A 19,586-nucleotide genomic window follows, 5' to 3' on the forward strand; every position below is an offset into this window, starting at 1 on the left:
GCGCATGTCTGGTCTATAGTCGCCCATCACCATGGCGTCAAATAATGAGCCCTTTTCTTTGGATGACCATTGGATATCCATCTTCATGACATGGTCATGGAGAGTGTTTGTACTTTTCCTCATCGTACGCAACTTCAAGACTGTTCCGCTGGCATGGCATGTGAGTCTTCTGAACCTCATCGAAGCTAAGGAACCGGCTAACGGTCTCGAGTTCTAGGTTCGAGTCCTACGAGGATATCGCCAGCTATTACGCTCCAATCGACCAAAGGATTTGTCTCCTGAGCAGCTCTTTCAACCATTGATTGTTTCTTCCGGAAACTCGATTGGAGAGTTAGACTACAACTTGCACAGTGAGTACTGCTTTGCTTGTCGCAATCTTCTCTGCATCATTTCTAATGGAAAAGCAGAATCGAATAGCACCTACTTTGCAGACCTAGACATTGCACGCTGCCATCTCATGTGCTTTCTTTTCTCCCAGGGTGTTGACTACGCGCGCAATGCCCCAAGGCGCGTCGGAATCCTGGGTGTCTCGGAGGACCTGATCGGGCTTGCTCTGGGTGCCGTCAGCTGCACGTTCCGCAAGGAAGTGAAACCGTTTCAGAGCTATGAGATGTGGACGCGGATTCTGACCTGGGACGACAAATGGATCTACACGGTGACACATTTTGTCCGCAAGGACGCCGTTCGCCCGCGTGCATTTACCTTCCTGCGGCCACACGAGCAACTCCTTGTCCCGCGCCAGGGCAGGCTCAGCGACCTCGCGCACAAGGAGGACGCCATCTTCGCATCCGCCCTGAGCAAGTGCGTGTGGAAAAAGGGTCGCAGGACGGTCCCTCCCGAGATCATGCTGCAGGTGTCCGGGTTACTCCCGCCTCGGCCCGGGCAGGAAGAGTACATCGCCAGCTTACGGAACGAGCCTTTGGGCCGACTCACGTTCAGCAAGCGAGCCGAGGAGTACTACGACATTCCTTTCAAGATCATCGACAGGATTGAAGCGGTCTGGGCAACACTCAGGTCACACCTGACCTCCGATATGGGCGCTGCCGAGGAAGAAGGACGAAGCCGGAGCAATCTGAAACGGGGGAATTTCCGAGATCATCATCCCAGGCGGCAGGCTAACCGCGAAGAATGGACTTGGGAGCGAGTGGAACAGGAGCGACAGCGGAGCATGGAAATTGCAAAGAGCCTGGCAGAGATGGATCGACTGCATGGGGAGTTTAGTGCCGACACAAATGCTCTCACCTTCCGGCGAGATTGGTGGTGATGACATCCTGGCCGATCACCGACTTTCTGCTTTTTGACGACTTCGTCTCAAAGCTCGATGTCCATTCGTCCTAGAAGGCTAGACCTGATTGGGAATAAGTACATAGTGCTCTATAGAGTATTGCTGTTGTATACTAGTACTTCAGATCTGCATGCATCGACACTTGGCTACCTTGCATAAGTACTACTGTTCGGTTCCAATTGCTGATCATATTAGATCTATCAACAATGAGCACATTCTTCAGTATTTTGGGAGTACGAGCAGTTGTGACAAGTGCTCAAACAATGGCCGACTTTGAATGATCCATCAACGACTCACACACACCAGGACAGGCACTACAATACTCGGTCACCGTGTACTGTCAGTCTGGTGACTCTCCGAGTCTGCTAGTTGCTAGTAGGTGCGGAGTTCTGTAATCCGTTCAAGTCGGACAGAGTACGAGAATCCATTCGAACCCCTGTACGAGTTGTACCTGGTCCACAAAATCCAGCAGCACAGGTTCGACAACACCTGCGGAGCTGATGGATTCAGTCGGGCGAATGGATTAGGGTTGTGACATTTGTACCATGAACTGAAGAAAGTGTGCCAATTGCCTAGTACTGTGTCCACTTCCTGCAGGTCTGCTAAAGCCCAGAAATTCAGAACAATCCTCTGGTGGGCCAGTCGGGGCCAGACCTCTGCAAGATGCAAAGTGAAATAGTAGTTTCTTGCAAATTGCAGACTTCGCACATCCACAGTGTCAGTGACCGACCACATTTCACTGATTTTCACTTCTCACTTTGGCGACTTCGCACTTCGCAGCTTGACTAAATTTTGTAATCATTGACGAACAATGAAGTTATTGAACCCTACTGGGAATTCCAAGCTGCCAGACTCCCTCTCAATCCTCCAGAGACTCACCATAACCTCTTGGAACGAAATTTCAGATTCCACGACACGCTGTGTAGAGAACCATTTGATGCGGTGATTTCTGGAAGATCCCAAGATGTTGAAGTCGGCGTGAATCAATTTGATGTCACAGTCCTCATGGAAATGCGGTACCTAGTAGTACCTACCTAGTACCTCTATAATTACATGCAAGCACAGTAACAGCTATGGATGATACAGCAAGATTCAGTTGCATGGATCTACGATTACTAGTAACTGCCTGATAAAAACGAGAACAATGCTGCATGGATGGACTTCACTCCGGTTGCATACAATGTATTGAACATCGAAAACTTGAATTGCCGCTTTCCAGAGCACTAGCAGTGACATGACGAGTGGTCTAGAGTGGTATTGATAAAAAATCACTCACACACAAAAGAATGGACACTGCCAAGGGTATGAATAGTTATTACTTGAGTTGGGAAGCCACCTGCCCCATCAAGGCGGCAGAAGCTAACTCAGGAAGTGAGTACCATAAAGAATAGAAGGAAAAGAGAAAAGTGCCTCCGGTTGGTCGTCGTCTTATTGTCCTGCAATGGCCAGCGGCTCAACACCACCAGCCCCTACTCGCGAGTAGCAGGCCATTGTCCCTTGGTACTTGCCTCAACCATATCCAGACTTGCATGGCCAAATCGGCTCCGGGCGGACTTAAGCGTCTCGGCAGCACGCCCGCTTGCGGAAACCACTTGATCTTTGCTGCCGCTCTTGACTCCGTTGGCCTTGCGGCTTTTGCTGGAAGGTTTCCGGTATGTCGAAATATAGAAAGAAATGAAGAGGACCAGGTACGAGCTCAAGGTGACGCATCCCGTGATGGCAGCTGGCAGGTCACCTTCGCATTTACCAATATGCAAATTGTCGAAGCCGAACTCATCGGCGTAGTAGTCCCAGGTAGCGAAGTAGATGAAGCCTTGGTAGCCATTAGCCACCGTTGGTACAACATGGCAAAGGGGAAAAAGAAGATCATAACACGTACCGAGATCCAAGATGAACTGAATGATTTGCAAGCGAGTGATCCACTCCTTCCACCAGATTCGAACTCCCCGAGCACTCTGAAAATAATACCAATACATGACCACATGAACAGTGAGGTTGAGAGTGATCGGCACCCACGATACGGGCGTTTTGCCTCGTAGCTGGGTGTAGCAGAGGAAGACGGTGGCACCGTGATGGTAGGTATGAAGAAAGGCTGGCCAGCAGCCGTCAGCGTTCAAGGGCAGAACACTTGGAGAGGAGGTAGCATACTCAGCGGTTTCTTCTTCAGAACCAGAAAGACGGTATCGAGGAGTTCCACGTATTTGGTCAAGTAGTTCAACTGCGATAACCGCATTAGTCCCAGGTGTCCGTGCGTTGTTCGGGTGTCCGCCGATTACATAGTAGAGAAGCACGAGCTTGTCAGCCCAGCCAGGGCTGCTGCAGATGCATTTGTACAGACCGTGCTCCCAGAGTGACGGGATCAACTGTTCCAGAAAAAGCAGCAGCAAACCACCGCTGACCGCAGTTAGAATCAGATTATGGGCCATGAAGAGCCCATTCAAGCTGTACGGTTTGCGGTCCCTCATGAGATACCAGCCACCAAAGATTGTTGCGTAGTAGAAGGCAATTGTAACCAGGGTCTCCGAGAGCGTTGACATGGGCGTCGACCCTACCCTGTAACGGAAGTTCTCTGCTGAGTAGTCGAAAATGGTGGTCCACACCTTGTCGAGCAGCGTCCATGGTGAGAGCATGGCTGGCGCTGGTGTGACGGCGGCTTGGAGTGGAATTGCCGACATGGCGGATCCGGTAACGATATTGAGTCAAAATGCTAAGCGATACCTGGTCCTACAATGACAGAGGCGGCCGGATCTCGTTGAAGAGCACACTCGCTAGAAAAGAAGCGACGGCAGACTCCAGGCTGCGGCCGACCAGAATCTCGAGAGGCAGGGACGCAAACCAACCTAATCATGGAGATTGTCATGAGCGATATATACTCTCTCCGATCCAGCACCGACGTGCAGGACACGATCATGAGCCAAGGGAGAGTAGGGGATTACAAACTACCAACGCAGGCCCCTGTAGACCCACTGCGTCGAGAAACCTAGAGGCTTCGGAAACCCAGGAAACCGGAGATAGTAGTGGCAAGAGACATGGGAATGGAGGGGCCGGAACCTTGCAGACGACGACCCGGTCAGGCGGAGGGCACAGGAGGAGTTGGGAGGAGAGAGCGAGGAGACGAAGGAGCTGAGTCGAAGTGGACAGACGGATCGATCGATCTCCCGATGACTGACTCAGCCAGACACGAGGGCACATCGGGAAGGCGCGATTCTGTCGGAGCAGCCGAATCGAGCAAGCATGTGGAGAGTAGGTAGGTACCTAGGTAGGTAGGTACTACTATGTATGTACTGATTCTCGCGTACATACTCCGTACATGGGCTCGCCAAAGCCATGATGCAGCAGATACGTGCGACGTGTCTATCGCGCTTTGCTGCTGTTTGGCGGCATGAGATCCGCAAGATCATCCATGAGCGAGCGGCCGATCGAGCGGGTTGGATGAAGTCACTGGCTTGGAGGGACTCCGTACAGATACAACCTACCTACCTGAGAAATGGGTCATTCTCCGTTCACTTCGCTCTTATCGCAAATTTTGGCTGGCTGGCTGCCACTGGTTCCGGTCGGTGTACAGAGCATTGTCAGCGATCTTCAGATCGGGCGGCTGATGAACTCTTAGGTAGCTCAGGGCAGCAGCATGAATCGATTGATCTGGGGGATCTGGGATAGGGTTTTGACACCTGGCGATGATACCGGGGCAATCATGCAAGGACCGCAGCAGACTAGGGGCCACAGACGCCGTTCTGGGCGATTCCGATTGCACAATTGGCTTTGCAATTGCGGACATCAGAACGCCGTCTAACTTAACCTTGTCGAAATGTCGAAGTTTGATCAAAATAACCTTGATCGGCGCGCCTTTCCCGAAGAGGTCAAGTCCCTGGCGAACGCTGGGCCCCAGACTGCCGGAAATCTGATCGATTACGCTGTACTCCGTAATATTACCGTATTGATGAGGTCTAGTTGTTATCTTTCAGTTTGACTTACAGCATCGGTACATCAGCTTGCCACACCATGCTTCGTGACAGTCGTCGGCTCGATCTACCTTACAGACTCGCCAGGATCCTCCAGGGCCCGTTCTCTGCCCAATTAACCCGCAAGTCCGCAGACATCGTGCCCATTCGTTGCCCATGCCACATCCCACGGGGTCGGAGTTTCTGCGTAGTTTGACTCCGAAAGGGGCGAATTGACCCTTCCAAGTCCCAGCTGGCGTGCTCTGGCCTGCTCAATGTATGCGAGGGGTCCAGGCGTGTGACACAGTCCGTAGCTTGATATAACTCGCATGTGCTCCTGTTGACTGGACGCCGGAGGACTCCCTGGCCATCCTCTTATACAAAGTAACCTTTGCTCAGAAAAGACCGTCCTGTCTTCGAAACCCAATATTCTCTGATCTCCGGTGCAGTCGACCTAAACCACCCATGAGCAATTCAAGGCCCGCATCGCGGGCGGTCTTCCGGCCGCGGTTCATGCCGTTGATGATCCTGTCGACACTTTCGGCCAGTGTCATGTCGAGAGTGACGACCTGGAGCACAATGGCGGCCCTCGTTTTGTTGTACTCCATCGCAATCCCCGCATACGTGCTCTATTGGTCGTGGATCTATCCTTTCTATGTTTCGCCGCTGCGCCATGTGCCGACAGTTCCCGGAAATGCTCTGATCGGCCATCTTATACCCATCATAACCAACGAAGCCGGCTTCTGCCAGCGCCAGTGGCACAAGGAGCTCGGCCCGATGGTGCGATATTTTTTCCCGCTGGGCACGGAGAGGCTGTCCATCGCCGACGACGAAGCACTTAAACACATGCTCTTGAAGAATCCATATAACTACCCTAAACCGGTGGGCGCCCGAAAGTGGATGATGCGCATTCTGGGCGAAGGCGTCCTCTTGGCCGAGGGCGATGCACACGTGCACCAGCGCAAAGCCCTAACACCTGGGTTTTCAATTGGTTCCATCAGGGCACTGGCACCAATCTTCTGGCGCAAAGCCTTTCTCCTGGCGGACCTATGGAACCAAGAGATTGACAAAACCAGCACCAAGATAACAGGCACTTTCGAGGTGCTCGAATGGCTGAACCGAACCACTTTGGATATCATCGCCAAGGCTGGGTTCGGCACAGAGGTCAACTCGCTCGAGAACCCTGATGCCCCCTTGCGGGAAGCTTATCGGAGAGTCTTCGCTTTCGACAATGTCACTCGTCTGATGCACGGATTGCAAACCCTGTTCCCTCTGACCAAATATGTACCCGCCAAGATGAACCGTGACATGGAATTTTCTCGGAAGACCATCCTGCTATCAGCCACCAAAATCATCAAGGAGAAGCAGTCGGTTGCCAACCCGTCCGAGAAGGACATTATCAGTCTACTAGTCCGCGACAACCTCAAATTGCAAGCCGCGGGGGAGCCCGGGTTGAATTTCAAGACGATGCGAGACCAGGTGATGACCTTTCTCGGGGCAGGACATGACACCACCGCAACGGGGGTCTCCTGGACGCTGCACCTGCTGAGCAAACACCCAAAGGTCCAGGAGCGACTAAGAGAGGAGATTCGGCAGCGTTTCCCGGCCCTCTTCGACCCAGCCACCCGCGAAAATGTCGACATCGAAAAGTTGGACCCGGACCAACTGCCCTACCTGGACAACGTCTGCCGCGAGTCCCTTCGGTACATTCCGCCAATCCCCATGACGGTGCGCGAGCTAGTCGCAGAGGACGAGTTGGCCGGCTACTACGTCCCCAAGGGCACGACCGTCCTGGTGTATTCCAACGCCATCAACCGACTGCCGGCCTACTGGGGCCCTACGGCCGATGTCTTCGACCCCGACCGATGGGACAACCTTCCCAAAACCTACACGACCAACGCCTACATGACCTTCTTACACGGTCCCCGGAGCTGCATCGGACGCAAGTTCGCCGAGACCGAAATGAAGATCCTCCTTTGTGTGTTGCTCAGTCAGTACAGCTTTGCGCGGGACGAGTCCGTTCAGGATCCGGAGGAACTCAAGATGTGGCGGCTGGTTTTGCGGCCACGGGATGGGGTGCAGTTGAAGATTACCAGACTTTAGACATTCGTTCCTCCTTTCTTTTTTTCTTTTCTCGCGGTGATCGAGTATGGTTGTATGTCAACTGAGTTCCCCTGCTTATCATTCGCGTTAGATGATTGTCCCGCTGTGTTATATGTGGTTCGAGTACCTAGAGGTAATTCAAGCAGTAATCGGTGATCAACGATCACGAGTCCTAATCTCCAGCAGAACGCAGAGTAACGTCAAAGTTTTGAAACTGTTGGATTGACAACTAGAAATAATGTGCGATGCATGGGTATCTGCGAATCAGTACATCAAGTGATTAGATCCAACCATAATGGATAGTAATAATCAATAGAAAGAGATTCGATACAGATCCAAATCCAGCAATTGAAACGACCCAGATGCCAAAGAGGGGCCTGCCTGCACCAACGACAACCTGGGTGAGAGGAAGTAAACGAGGGAAACTGGGGGGTATCAGGGTATGAGACACGAAAAACCAACAGTGATAGGAAAATAACTTGAGGAAAGGAAACGAAGAGGGAAAGTAAAACAAAAAGGGTTCAAGTTCTCAGTTACTCAGATTTCTCAGACTTTTTCCGATGACGATGAACCTTGTATTCGGCTCGAGCGACACGCATGAAAAGTTCGACATCCTTGATCGGGACCCAGCTGGTGAGAACTTTCATGGCGTTCTCAAAGTCGGATTCGAGCACAATGTCCCGCATACCATCGATCAATGCGGCCGCTGTCGCATGCAGGACGTCGAGACCCTTGCCAAACGTGCTTGACTTGGATGCCGATTTCGCCGAACCGGTATCATCGTCAGGATCGCCGAGAAGCATGAAGACGTCCCAGACACGGAGTTGTGCGGGGAACGGGATGGAGTAGTTGAAGAGTGTGAGATACCATCGCGTACCATACGCTGTTGGGGGTATACCCAATTCAGACTGTCGTCTGTGAGCTACTCTGCGCAGTAAAGAGAAAAGGGAGGGGACATACTAGCTTCGCAGCTACTTCTCCATTTCCCAACCATTCCCTCTCAAAGTCCTCCAATGCTTCCATTAGCCCTGAGAACCCCGAACGATAGAGATGTTCCAAGCCACGGAGCATCCACAGCCGCGCAAGCATGACAAAGGCGTGTTCCTCGTCATAGTAAGACAGGAGGGTGGCAGCCAGCGCCGCCATGCCCTGGACATACCCCGTCTCCGGGAAATACAAAGACATGGCATGTAGGACCCTGAAAAGCAATCTTTGCCCTCCCCGGTACCGCCGACGGAACATGATGTGACTGCTGACGGTCCTAGGAACGTCGATGTCGATTTGCACATCGTCGGGCGACGAGACATTCTGGAAGTCATGGAACGCTTGGATGAGTTCTTGGGCTGTCGGGCTGCCCTTTCGCTTTTTCGCACTGGCTTCCAGGAAAGCATACCATGCGGCACTACGCCAGCTATCAGGAATGCCTTTCCAGGTGCGTTCGATGAGCTTAGAACTCGTTGTATCAAACTCGAAAGTCATCCCACTACCGTCATTGGTCTTCTTCGTCGGCTTCGCCATCTTTCTCCACTTCTCCTCGCGCTCCCACTCTTTTCGCTTCAGGGCGAGGCTGGCGGGTGAGTCTTCAAAAGCATTCGGAACCTCAAAGGGTAAGGTGAGCATGTCGCCCGCCTCCTCCCGAAGACGGCGGTCACGGTTGTGTGGTAATCGATTTGCTGCGTATCGGAGCTTTGACGGCGACCTTGACAGGGAGGGACTGTATGCACTCTGCGACGAGGTCGGCCGCATTGAAGATTCGGATATCTTCCTGCCTCGTATGGAGGACCTGCTGGTGATTGACCGCGTGCTTCTTTGTGCTGACGAGGAGCGGATCAGAGAGAGTTTTCTCCGCGGTGTCTCCGAGGCAATCAATAAACTTGTTGACACTCTTTGAAGCGGATGGGGTTCTCCGTCCTGACCTTCTTTGGAGGCCCGCGGCACGATAAAGCCGTATCGATCGACATCACCAGCCTCTACATCTTTCCAGTCCTCGATTCCACCACCGAGTTCATGCTCTTGTCTTTGGATGGTGTTGCCGCCGGTAGACCGTACACTTTTGTTGTCGGTGGCGGGGGGATTGGAATCCGTAGGCTGATCCTGACCGTCTTCAGCTGAAGCTGGCTCTTCCCACAAAACGCCATTATCTTCGGCAATGGCCCTGCTGAGCTCTTCATCCGTGACATTTTCGTCACCCTTTTCGTACATTAACCGAACCCGGCGGGACAGCAGATCTTCATCCGCAGAGATGGCGCGTGTTGAAGAAACAGTTGACTGGCGTACCCTTAGAGAGTTCGACATCCGTTTGCGCGGTAACGGAGACAGAGTATCACCCGGCGTTGGAGCTGACCGCATGGATTGTTTATCGCCTGACGCGCCGTCGGCATTGGAGAAATCCATCGAGCACATTGCAAGTTCTTCCAAATCTCCCTTCGGAATATCCAACGTGATACCTCGAAAAGGTCTCTCCACTTGCGGTGCGGGTGATGTTCGCGCACGTACCGATTCGGTCGACTTGCGGCCCTTCAAGCCCACCCATTTCCGCTCAGACCACCGCGAACTTGGCCGCGAATTGGAATCGTCGACCACAATGCTCGGAATGCTGCGCCGCGACAACAAGCTGCGCTGCTCGTCGGAAAAAAGGCTCTTTCTGACTCTTTCATACGCGGTCATGGGCCGGCGTTGATCGCCGTTTACTTGAAGATGCTTTTGTCTCGATTCCTCGGGCTCCTTCGTGTCAGTCAGGCTGCGCTTGTCCAACCCAGGTTCCGAATCGCCATCTTTTCTCTGTTCATTGCCGACAGGAGCGACAGAAGGAACGGACTGGACGGGCTCCGAGGAACAAGTGGCGACACTTTCGTCGGCGGGCACGGTGGAAAGAGGCTCGGGCATGGTGAATAATCTTAAGGACTCCGAGGCATCACACTCTCCACCATGTTGCAGTCAACACTTGTACAGTTTCTCACCCGCGGCTCCGTCACCGCGATTGGGAGTGTGACTTGAGTCCAGGAAGTGGCGGTTGACTCAAAAAGGCTCGACAATCAGTCGGCGTTGCCAACTAGGAAGAGGTGCGTACTCTCCGCGCCCTTTCTCAGGATGATCCTAGGACACACGCGCGTGGGATTGGGGACGGTTTGGCTGGGTACTAGAATGAAGCCCGACTAAGCTGATGCGCAAACCCAAGACAAGGAGGGATTCGGCGAAGGGGTCGGGAGGACGACACAACACCAGCAGGACCTGCGGAGAATGGAGGGGGTATATTTCTCTGACGGATCCCAACCAACAGCTCAGGGCAAACCCATTCAGCTCAGCAAGCCTTTAACAAGGGGGAAGCAGACTGTCCCACTCTAGCTCCAGAGCAATGGACTCCGTTCCGATAACCTAAATAAAGTACTCCGTACTCCCGGGTTACAGACGCGGTTATTTAACCGCTGGGTTACGCCCAATGACTGATTGCCAAGACTGTCAGAACCCCAGTCGTCGCTAAACCAATCCAGGAAATCAGCTCCCTTCGAGAGTAGGGGCCTGTCACGTGATGGACCCGCGGCCCAGCCCATTTTTGAATTTCTTGGCCTTCATCCGATGTTGACATCACTTAATCGTCCAACTACTCTCAATGCCATGGAAATTGGAATGCGCGCGGGGGTCAAACAAAGGAGGCAGGGTCATGGACGAAATTCGGTACGGATAGTTGACTACTGCATGTATCCAAGCCTAGCAGAAGGAATGGACAAAGGAAGAAAAACAATTCGCTCCAGCTCATTGTCGCTAACACAACGCCTGTCAAAGAAAACCAACAATCACAATGCCCAAAAATAAAATGCCATGCAACTCCGATCATTGCAGCATCATTCCAGTCATCACGGTCGTAAGACTCAATGCAGAATTAAGATCCCGCCTATGCAACAGCGGCTCTCGGGCTCGGCCGAGATCCCGATGAATGGTGGGGCTCCACGGGCTCACTGGGCAGCAACTCAATCTGCCGCATAAGAAACGCCTTCTCGTCGTTGAACTGGTCATCGTCGGTGCGGTCCTCCAGGAATTTGGGGAGGAACTTGAGCAGCCGCTCCCGGTTGTTGATCAGGATGCGCTGCACGGCCACGGATTTGTTAGGGTTGGCTACAAAGACCTGGAATAGTTGGTCAGATAAAAAAAAAGGTCAGTCGGTGAATAGACCACTGTCAGCGAACCTTGAACACGTGGAAGCCCTCGTATTGCACCATCTTGCGATCGTCTCGGAGCAACGTCATACACGTCTTCAAGTGCTCGCCACTGTCGACGTACGTGGTCATCACATTGTAGTTACTCCGATCCAGAAGGATTTCGCCGAGTAGTTTAATGCTCTGCCGCTTGGTTACGTATGAGTCAGATTGAACGAGGATGCGGTGGTAACGTTCAAAGAATAAGTCGTAGTTGGTGGCCAGGTATGACGACACGAGGGACTTATGGCGGGTAAGGAGGTCCTACCCTGGGGTGAGTAACGCAAGTTCCCGACCCTTGCTGAGGATGCAGTCCTACCCTGAAAATGGTGAAAGCATCCGCGCTGACCTCAAAGCTGCCTTTGTCTATCCAATCGAAGAATTTCCAGAAAATACCATTCCCAGATTGAGGTTGTTCGGCGCGGAGGTCTTTGAGGCGGACGGCCGGTTCTGAGTCGGAGGATTCATCATACAGGATCAAGGCAGCAATAACGTCAAATTTAATGGCTTCCTTGAGAATCGACGCGCACGACAGCGCACTCTGCGAGTTCTCAAACCCCCGACAGAGCTCAATGATCACCTCTGGCCGCTGATGTACAATGTAGTTGATGGCGGGGGGGTCGCCAGGAGCGTCCGTGGGTTTGTAACGAAGTAGATGTGTCATTATCGTCTGGGTGTCCTTCCGAGCCTCGAAGTTCAACTTGCGGATGCTGCGTGCTAGTTGGTAGAGGAGATCCTCTCTAATGGCCGCCTCGAAGAGTGATCGAACCAGCGCAGGAGTACTATCCACTTCTGGAATGGAATTAGCAGCCGCTCTTCTGTCACTCGCAGCAATGGCAACAAACCCGGAGTCCCTTGAGTAATGAGCTTCATCTGTGATAGATGTTTCCCGATATCCTCCTCCAGCTGCTGGCTCGTTAGCCGTGTCTCGATAATAAGTGAACAATCGATCGTACCTTGGGAGAACCGGGAGAGTCCTGTAGTTTGGCTAGCAGTTCCCTGGTAGACCTCGCGAGGTCTGAGGGAGACCGGGGCCGAGCACTGCGATTGAAGAAGAACGCCATTGAGAACGGCTACACGCAGGATATTGGCACTGTCCGGATGTTTCGCGGAAGTGAAAGAACGAATCAAGACTGAGATGACAGTTTCGTTCTAGGAGACATCAGTCAGAATCATAACAGAACGAAGATACGATCATGCATTGATTGGTGAATGCTAGGGAGCATCGAGGAAGCGCCGTGAACCACAAACAATGCAGCGTGCCCTAGGCGGTGAGCTACGGGACGGGAACTCCAAGACGGGCGGGGAGCCAACGGGCAGACTCGCGGTTGATGGATGGCGGGGCATTCTGCGGATATTTTTTTGTTGCTGCTCCGGTTTTCAATCAATTCCTGTACAGAGGTCTCGAAACTTCAAGAAAAACTCTTCAGACATACTACTATTCTGGTGTTTGATGCACAGTACTAACCAAAGTCAACGACCAAGCGTTGGTATTGGAAACGAAAATCAAAGTCCATGACAGTCCCAGTTCCATCCAGCGCGTCCCTCGACGTTCCTCGCCATGCCGCGTCCGACACAAGCGATACTAGCTCGACGAACGATGGTGGTGACGATGGATGGGAGGATGTTGAGCCCGAAGACGAGTCGCAATCCATTATCGGCCTGTTCAGCGACGACATCTATCCGGACGTGCGCTCTTTGCTGAAGGATACCAAGGAAAGGTACAGCTTCGACCTGGCAAAGGTGCAGAAGGACCTCGGTGTGTACTCAAGTGTTCTGTGCTCATGGCTCGGCTTGTCATTGTGGATCGTATCCATGCTGATGCTTTGACGCCATGGAGTGCGAATCTCTGGTGAATTCTGCTAATCAGATGGCACGGTAACAGAATTGGATTTTTTCGGCACCGTCAAACTGATTAATTACATCCGCTCCGAGGTCAAGAAGGGGGTACAGAAGCCAGACGTCTCATCAAGGTCCCTATTTGACGATGACGTTTACCTGAAACCCGTCATCGAAGACGATGCGTTGCTCTACAACCTGGACGACATCGCTCTGGATGACGATGGGCTGCAGTCAGAGAACCATCGGAAAACTGATACGGAGGCTCAGCTGCGCGAAGTCCAGGAGGAACTTTGCCGTCTGCAAGAGCAGTTTTCCAACTATCGTCTCGCCGTGCAGCAATCCCTTAATGTACAACTATCCAACGACGACGATGACCCCCCACAACCCACAAATGTCGACCGGAATGATGCCCGTAGAAGCATAACCGAAGAAGTGGATTCTGATTACTTCAAGTCGTATTCTTACAATGGTAGCCATCACCACAGCCTGCTCGCGATCAATGCCAATCGATTGCTAATCTTGTTCATAGCAATTCACGAATCCATGCTCAAGGATACCGTTCGAACCGATGCCTACCGAGACTTCATTTACGATCACAAGGGCCTTTTCAAGGGGAAAACTGTGCTGGACGTAGGCTGCGGAACAGGCATCTTGTCCATGTTCTGCGCAAAAGCCGGTGCCAAGAAGGTCATCGCCGTCGATAACTCTTCAATCATCGAGAAGGCTCGTGTTAATGTTTTCGCGAATGGGTTCGGCGACGTGATTACGTATGTTTTCAGACTCAACTCTGTCTGCTGGAGCCCCTTGCAAACTAACTACCTGTTCAGATGCATCCGCGGGAAGATTGAAGAGATCAAGCTGCCGGTGCCGCAAGTGGACATTATCGTTTCGGAGTGGATGGGCTATGGTCTACTATTTGAAGCAATGCTAGACTCTGTCATTTGGGCTAGGGATCGGTATCTCGCGCCAGGTGGTCTGATGGTCCCATCTCATGCGACCTTACGGATTGCCCCTTTTGCCGACCCCGATTTTGTCGACTCCCACGTCTCATTTTGGAGGAATGTTTACGGATTCGACATGTCAAGTATGCTGGAAAGCGTCCACAATGAGGCCATTATTGCGGGAACAAAAACCTCGAGCGTTGTCGGCGACAGCGCTGTATTCTTGCAATTGCCATTGCACACAATCACCGTGGAAGAGTTGAACTTCCTCAAGACGTTCGAGCTTACCATTGCGCATGATGTTCCCCGACTGGACGGCTGGTTGATATGGTTCGACATCTTCTTCTTGACCTCGCCGACTGCCAAGCTCAAGAATGGGGCTTTGCCCTGGGAACTGAGGAAAGAAGGGTTGGTGGCTTTTACCACTGGACCGTTCGGCCCGGAGACGCACTGGCAGCAGTGCGTACTCCTCATTCAGCCCGAGGGCGAGAAACCCGTTCCGTTGCAGAAAGGGCAAGTTATCAGGGGACAGATTGGGTATCAGAAAAAGAAAAAGGATGCCCGTGCATTGGATATCGAGGTCCGCTGGTCCATCGATGACTGCAGCTCTAGTAGGCACCAAACATGGTCGCTCCAGTGAGGGGGGTGAGGTATCGTGGCAGAATTTCAAGATTCCTATATAGAGTTGAGATAGAGATGCCCATGATATCACCTCCCACATTTTCTCATAGCAACCTCTTGACCATGTTTAGTTACCGCTTGCGCCAGATTCATGACTGCCGGTGACTAGATTGATCACTTCTAGCATGACGATCGTCAGAGGACCTATGCTTACGTTCCTCGTCTCTGTCCCGGTGTCGTCTGTGGTCGTGATCTTCACGTCGTCGGTGGTGTGACCTATGACGGTCACGATGATGTCTCGAATGACACTTGCCACGGTCTCTTGACCGGTCGCGAGATGATCTCTCATCTGTCCTAGCGCTCAAATCGAGACTTTCGATACTATCAAGGGAGTCCCTTGAGCTCCCCCGCCGATGTTTCTTCGCGGCACGCTCCTCTTCCCGTAGTGAATCCAACTCCTTTGCTCTCTCTTCTAACCATTTCTTGCGTTCCTTTTCAGCCTTCCGAAGGGCCTGGACACCCGCTTTCATTGCGATGAGGGGATCGTTCGCATCTATCCGTGCCTTTTCTCGTTCCCGTCGCATTGGATCCTCATTGCCCCATACGTCTCGGTTGCCCATATAGTCCGCAGGGTACGACTCCCTTGATGGAGATAGGTACCACGGGTGCTGCCCAGCAGGATTTTTGAAGCCGGCGGCGTCGGATAACCTCATCCCGTAATGATGATCTTCATTGGCGCGACGTTTCTTCGCAGCTTGCTCCTCAGCCACTTTTTTCTCTACCGACTCATTTCGAGCCATCTCTCTAGCGAAGAGGTTTATGTGGCCCGCGCCGTCCGTTATCGGCAGATTATCGTCTTGCGTTTGTTTCGACACAGCAAGTAAGTCCCCGTGCCATCTCTCCTCGGCAGCTGCTTGTTCGCGAGCAAGTCTGATATCTCGATCTGTATCGTCTTCACCAGGAAGTCGTCGCCGTTTCCGACTCCGGTTACTGGAAGCCTCAGGTAGCCGATGCTCCGCGGCTGGTTGAGGTTTGGACGGCTCCTCCGGTGGACTGGGCGGCTCCTCTCCTCGTAATATTCGAATACGCCTCTCCGCATCGATCTGCTGCATGCGCCGCTCCTCTTCCTCCTCCAGGGCCCTAGCCCTGGCTTCGTCGCGCCGCACCCGAGCAATGTTCTCAGCATTGTAGACGTTCCATGACTTTTTGCCCAGAAGATGGCTGCTTTGGTCAGTAATTACATGAGAGTTCGGCAACTAGGGAATAAACTCACAGTGGCATTATGGCAACAACCTCACTGAGACAAAAACCCTAGTGTAGGAGAATACAAAATGGCACGAATTCTCGTACCAAAGTTGATTGATGTTGACTGTGAACCGTTGTTGTTGATGGGTTACAATAATGGGGACGCGCCACTCTCCACTCGGGTGCGGGCGGTGAATCCTCCAAGCTGCCTTCATCCTTGTTGCCGATACCGGTACAAGTACTAGGGTCGTCGCAGGCTACCTTCTTCCATCGAGACTGTTACTACTGAGGCTGAGCTGGTCATGATCTGTTCAAGCGGATAATCTCGATTTCATCACGGTCTTCTAACTCAACATCGTTGCAGATCTCGCCCGTGTCACAGAAGAGGTCATTTCGAGCTGCCGGATCAGCTTGAGGCCTTTTTATCTGCCATCCCGCCGCGTTTTCTGGCCGATGCTGGACTTCGAACACGTAAGCTTTGATTCTTGTAGGAATCAAACTGAACATGAGCTAACTACTGCTTTACGCCTCCAGTCGCTTCCCCGATAAGCACGACGTTGCCTCTGTCCCGCCATGTTCAGCCGCAGTAATTTGCCGTTCGGATCAAGACAAGATCCCCAGAGAACACCCCAATACGACTCTTACTCGGGCATGCCCCAAGGCGGCATGCCCTATCAGCGCCGAAATGAACCGCCGCCTGGGCCAGGGTACGGGGGCTCGCACAATCAGAATGATACTGTGATGACTGATGTCGATTCTGGTCTCAGAGGTTATGGCCCCCCTCCTCATCATGGTCCTCTTCATCATCATGGAGGTGTGCCCGCACGGCCCAACCCAGCACGCCCTCAAGCAGGGGGGCATGTTTGGACTCTACGCCCGGAGAAAAGCCCCAATAACACCTACACATTCGGAAATCTGTCAGTAGTCGGCTTCATTCGGCCCATCTCCGTCCCCATCGATTGCTAATATTGCCCAGGGTGGCCGTTTCAACTCAGGACTTCCCTCCAACACGAGATGGGTCTGATATCTATCTTCTTATAAACGATCTATTCGTCTTCTCTGCCCGCCCCCTGGACCAGTTTCCGCGGGGTTGCATCAGCATGTCGGATCCGCAGCGATCATGGGCGGGAGTGGCGTTGATCGATTCGGTGAAGGCAGAGATATATGACCCTTTTAGTCGTGGCGGACAAGCGTATCTTGGTTCTGCTGATGTTGAAATTGGCTTCGCGGGAAAGAAGAGGACCGAGGTTCCGTATGACCAAGACGAGCTGGGCGCAGCTGTCGCGAGGGTGAGTGTCATTTCGAACAGTTTCAGTCACATGGATTCTGACATTCCACAAGACGTTCGAAAACCAGATATTTGCTCCAGGGCAGAAAATCTTGATGGACCACAAGAGCATCCCGCTGCTTCTGACCGTGAAGACTGTACAGTTGGTCGACTTGACCTCTGAGAAGCAGACGTCGGACGCCAAGGTTGAAACTGACCCAACCGCTCGGGGCATTGTAACGCGCCACACGATATTTAACTTCTTCAAGGATGCTCGAACGGGTATCAACCTGAAAGCATCAAGCCGCAGACCGGCCGCTAGCTCGATCATTCAGCCAGACTTTAAGTTCGAGAATATGGGCATTGGCGGCTTGGACAAAGAGTTCAGCGCCATTTTCAGACGTGCTTTTGCCTCTCGAATCTTCCCTCCAGGGTTGATCGACAAGCTTGGAATATCGCACGTGAAGGGTATCCTTTTATATGGGCCTCCGGGAACCGGAAAGACCTTGATCGCACGCCAGATTGGCAAAATGTTGAATGCTCGTGAGCCAAAGGTTGTCAACGGTCCGGAAGTACTGAACAAGTATGTGGGTCAGTCAGAGGAGAACATTCGCAAGCTTTTTGCAGATGCGGAGAAGGAATACAAAGAGAAAGGCGATGAAAGTGGCCTACATATCATCATTTTCGATGAACTTGATGCGGTTTGCAAGCAACGAGGCAGTGGTGCTGGTGGTGGCACGGGCGTTGGCGATAGCATCGTCAACCAGCTTCTCTCCAAATTGGATGGCGTGGACCAACTGAACAACATTCTACTGATTGGTATGACTAACCGGAAAGATATGATCGATGAAGCACTTTTGCGCCCGGGGCGTTTGGAGGTTCATATGGAGATCTCTCTGCCTGATGAACAGGGCCGAGTCCAGATCCTAAACATCCACACTAAAAAGATGAGGGAGAACAATGTGATGAGTTCAGACGTCGACATTGCGGAACTGGCACGTCTGACGAAGAACTTCTCGGGAGCCGAAATCAGTGGCCTAGTGAAGTCGGCATCGTCCTTCGCCTTCAGCCGACATGTCAAGGTTGGGACCATGGCGGGCATCAGTGACGACGTGGTGAATTTGAAAGTCAATCGCGAAGATTTCTATCACGCCCTTGAAGAAGTAAAGCCTGCATTTGGTGTTTCCGAGGAGGAGTTGTCGCGGTGCATCCAAAACGGAATCATTCATTATTCGCCAATAATCGACGAGATCCTTCGAGAAGGCCAGTCCTTCGTCAAGCAGGTAGCCGACACGACCCCCTTGGTCTCGGTGCTACTACACGGGCCTGCAGCTAGCGGCAAGACAGCATTGGCAGCACAAATCGCAATTGACTCGGGCTTCCCATTCGTCAAGCTGCTCAGCCCGGAAGACATGAAAGGCTACACGGAAATGGCAAAGGTCCAGCATATCAACAAGGTGTTCTCGGATGCCTACAAGAGCCGCACTAGTGTGGTTGTCGTGGACAACATCGAGCGCATCATCGACTGGGTGCCCATTGGGCCGCGATTCAGCAACATGGTCCTGCAGACGCTGATGGTCTCTCTGACACAGCAGCCGCCGAGCGGGCGCCGTTTGCTGATCATCGCGACGACCACGCAGCGTGCGGTGCTCAAGCAGCTGGACATGTACGATTCGTTCGATGCGAATATCCTGGTCCCCAACGTGGAGACGTACGATGAGTTACGGTTCATTCTGGAGCAAACCGAGTCGTTCACGCCCGCGGAAATAGACCGCGCGCTACAGGAGATTGGTGGCATCGTCGACGACCAGCGGGTCGGTGTTGGCATCAAGAGGATCTTGCGCGGCATCGAGAACTCGAAGCAGTACGAGGACCGTGTTGGTCGGTTTGCCCGCTTCATCAGCCATGCCATTGACAAGGAGAACTTCCCTGGATAGAGCTAGACTTTCCTGGTGAAAATTCAGGTTATCTACTAGAATGTAGAAGTTAACTTTGAATTCATTCCAGGAAAATGCATACAAGAATAAGCATCATTTTCAGCAGTAATCAGGATGACCTAGTATCCATGAGACTTCACCATGACCATCTCGAAGGAATGTCCCATAGCTTACCCCAATAGGAAATCCGTTCAAAAACACCTGCCCCTCA

General features: G+C 52.5%; 7 protein-coding genes across 7 annotated transcripts; 3 read left to right on the top strand and 4 right to left on the bottom strand.

The window, feature by feature from the left end:
- Positions 1–31: 31 nt before the first annotated feature.
- VTN31DRAFT_1555 (uncharacterized protein) lies at positions 32–1,264 on the top strand (the record flags this gene model as incomplete). The annotated part of the gene is made up of 3 exons (XM_069401625.1): positions 32–160; positions 218–350; positions 408–1,264. 3 exons carry the CDS (start codon positions 32–34, stop codon positions 1,262–1,264), a joined length of 1,119 nt encoding a protein of 372 aa, XP_069264411.1.
- Positions 1,265–2,754: 1,490 nt separating this feature from the next.
- Positions 2,755–3,960, bottom strand: VTN31DRAFT_1556 (uncharacterized protein; the record flags this gene model as incomplete). The annotated part of the gene is made up of 4 exons (XM_069401626.1): positions 2,755–3,098; positions 3,165–3,377; positions 3,434–3,503; positions 3,562–3,960. The coding sequence occupies 4 exons, from the start codon at positions 3,958–3,960 to the stop codon at positions 2,755–2,757; spliced, it is 1,026 nt and encodes a 341-aa protein (XP_069264412.1).
- A 3,902-nt stretch (positions 3,961–7,862) lies between these two features.
- Positions 7,863–10,215, bottom strand: VTN31DRAFT_1557 (uncharacterized protein; the record flags this gene model as incomplete). The annotated part of the gene is made up of 2 exons (XM_069401627.1): positions 7,863–8,237; positions 8,290–10,215. The coding sequence occupies 2 exons, from the start codon at positions 10,213–10,215 to the stop codon at positions 7,863–7,865; spliced, it is 2,301 nt and encodes a 766-aa protein (XP_069264413.1).
- Positions 10,216–11,221: 1,006 nt separating this feature from the next.
- VTN31DRAFT_1558 (uncharacterized protein) lies at positions 11,222–12,586 on the bottom strand (the record flags this gene model as incomplete). The annotated part of the gene is made up of 5 exons (XM_069401628.1): positions 11,222–11,452; positions 11,514–11,786; positions 11,842–12,314; positions 12,368–12,428; positions 12,479–12,586. The coding sequence occupies 5 exons, from the start codon at positions 12,584–12,586 to the stop codon at positions 11,222–11,224; spliced, it is 1,146 nt and encodes a 381-aa protein (XP_069264414.1).
- A 451-nt stretch (positions 12,587–13,037) lies between these two features.
- Positions 13,038–14,945, top strand: VTN31DRAFT_1559 (uncharacterized protein; the record flags this gene model as incomplete). The annotated part of the gene is made up of 4 exons (XM_069401629.1): positions 13,038–13,281; positions 13,408–13,833; positions 13,894–14,131; positions 14,192–14,945. 4 exons carry the CDS (start codon positions 13,038–13,040, stop codon positions 14,943–14,945), a joined length of 1,662 nt encoding a protein of 553 aa, XP_069264415.1.
- Positions 14,946–15,075: 130 nt separating this feature from the next.
- On the bottom strand, positions 15,076–16,207 carry VTN31DRAFT_1560 (uncharacterized protein; the record flags this gene model as incomplete). The annotated part of the gene is made up of 2 exons (XM_069401631.1): positions 15,076–16,147; positions 16,200–16,207. 2 exons carry the CDS (start codon positions 16,205–16,207, stop codon positions 15,076–15,078), a joined length of 1,080 nt encoding a protein of 359 aa, XP_069264416.1.
- A 537-nt stretch (positions 16,208–16,744) lies between these two features.
- VTN31DRAFT_1561 (uncharacterized protein) lies at positions 16,745–19,375 on the top strand (the record flags this gene model as incomplete). The annotated part of the gene is made up of 4 exons (XM_069401632.1): positions 16,745–16,878; positions 16,939–17,088; positions 17,148–17,460; positions 17,513–19,375. 4 exons carry the CDS (start codon positions 16,745–16,747, stop codon positions 19,373–19,375), a joined length of 2,460 nt encoding a protein of 819 aa, XP_069264417.1.
- Positions 19,376–19,586: the final 211 nt, after the last annotated feature.

The sequence above is a fragment of the Thermomyces dupontii genome (genome assembly GCF_041956625.1).
Source record: "Thermomyces dupontii strain NRRL 2155 unplaced genomic scaffold VTN31scaffold_1, whole genome shotgun sequence".
Classification (NCBI taxonomy): Eukaryota; Fungi; Ascomycota; class Eurotiomycetes; order Eurotiales; family Trichocomaceae; genus Thermomyces; species Thermomyces dupontii.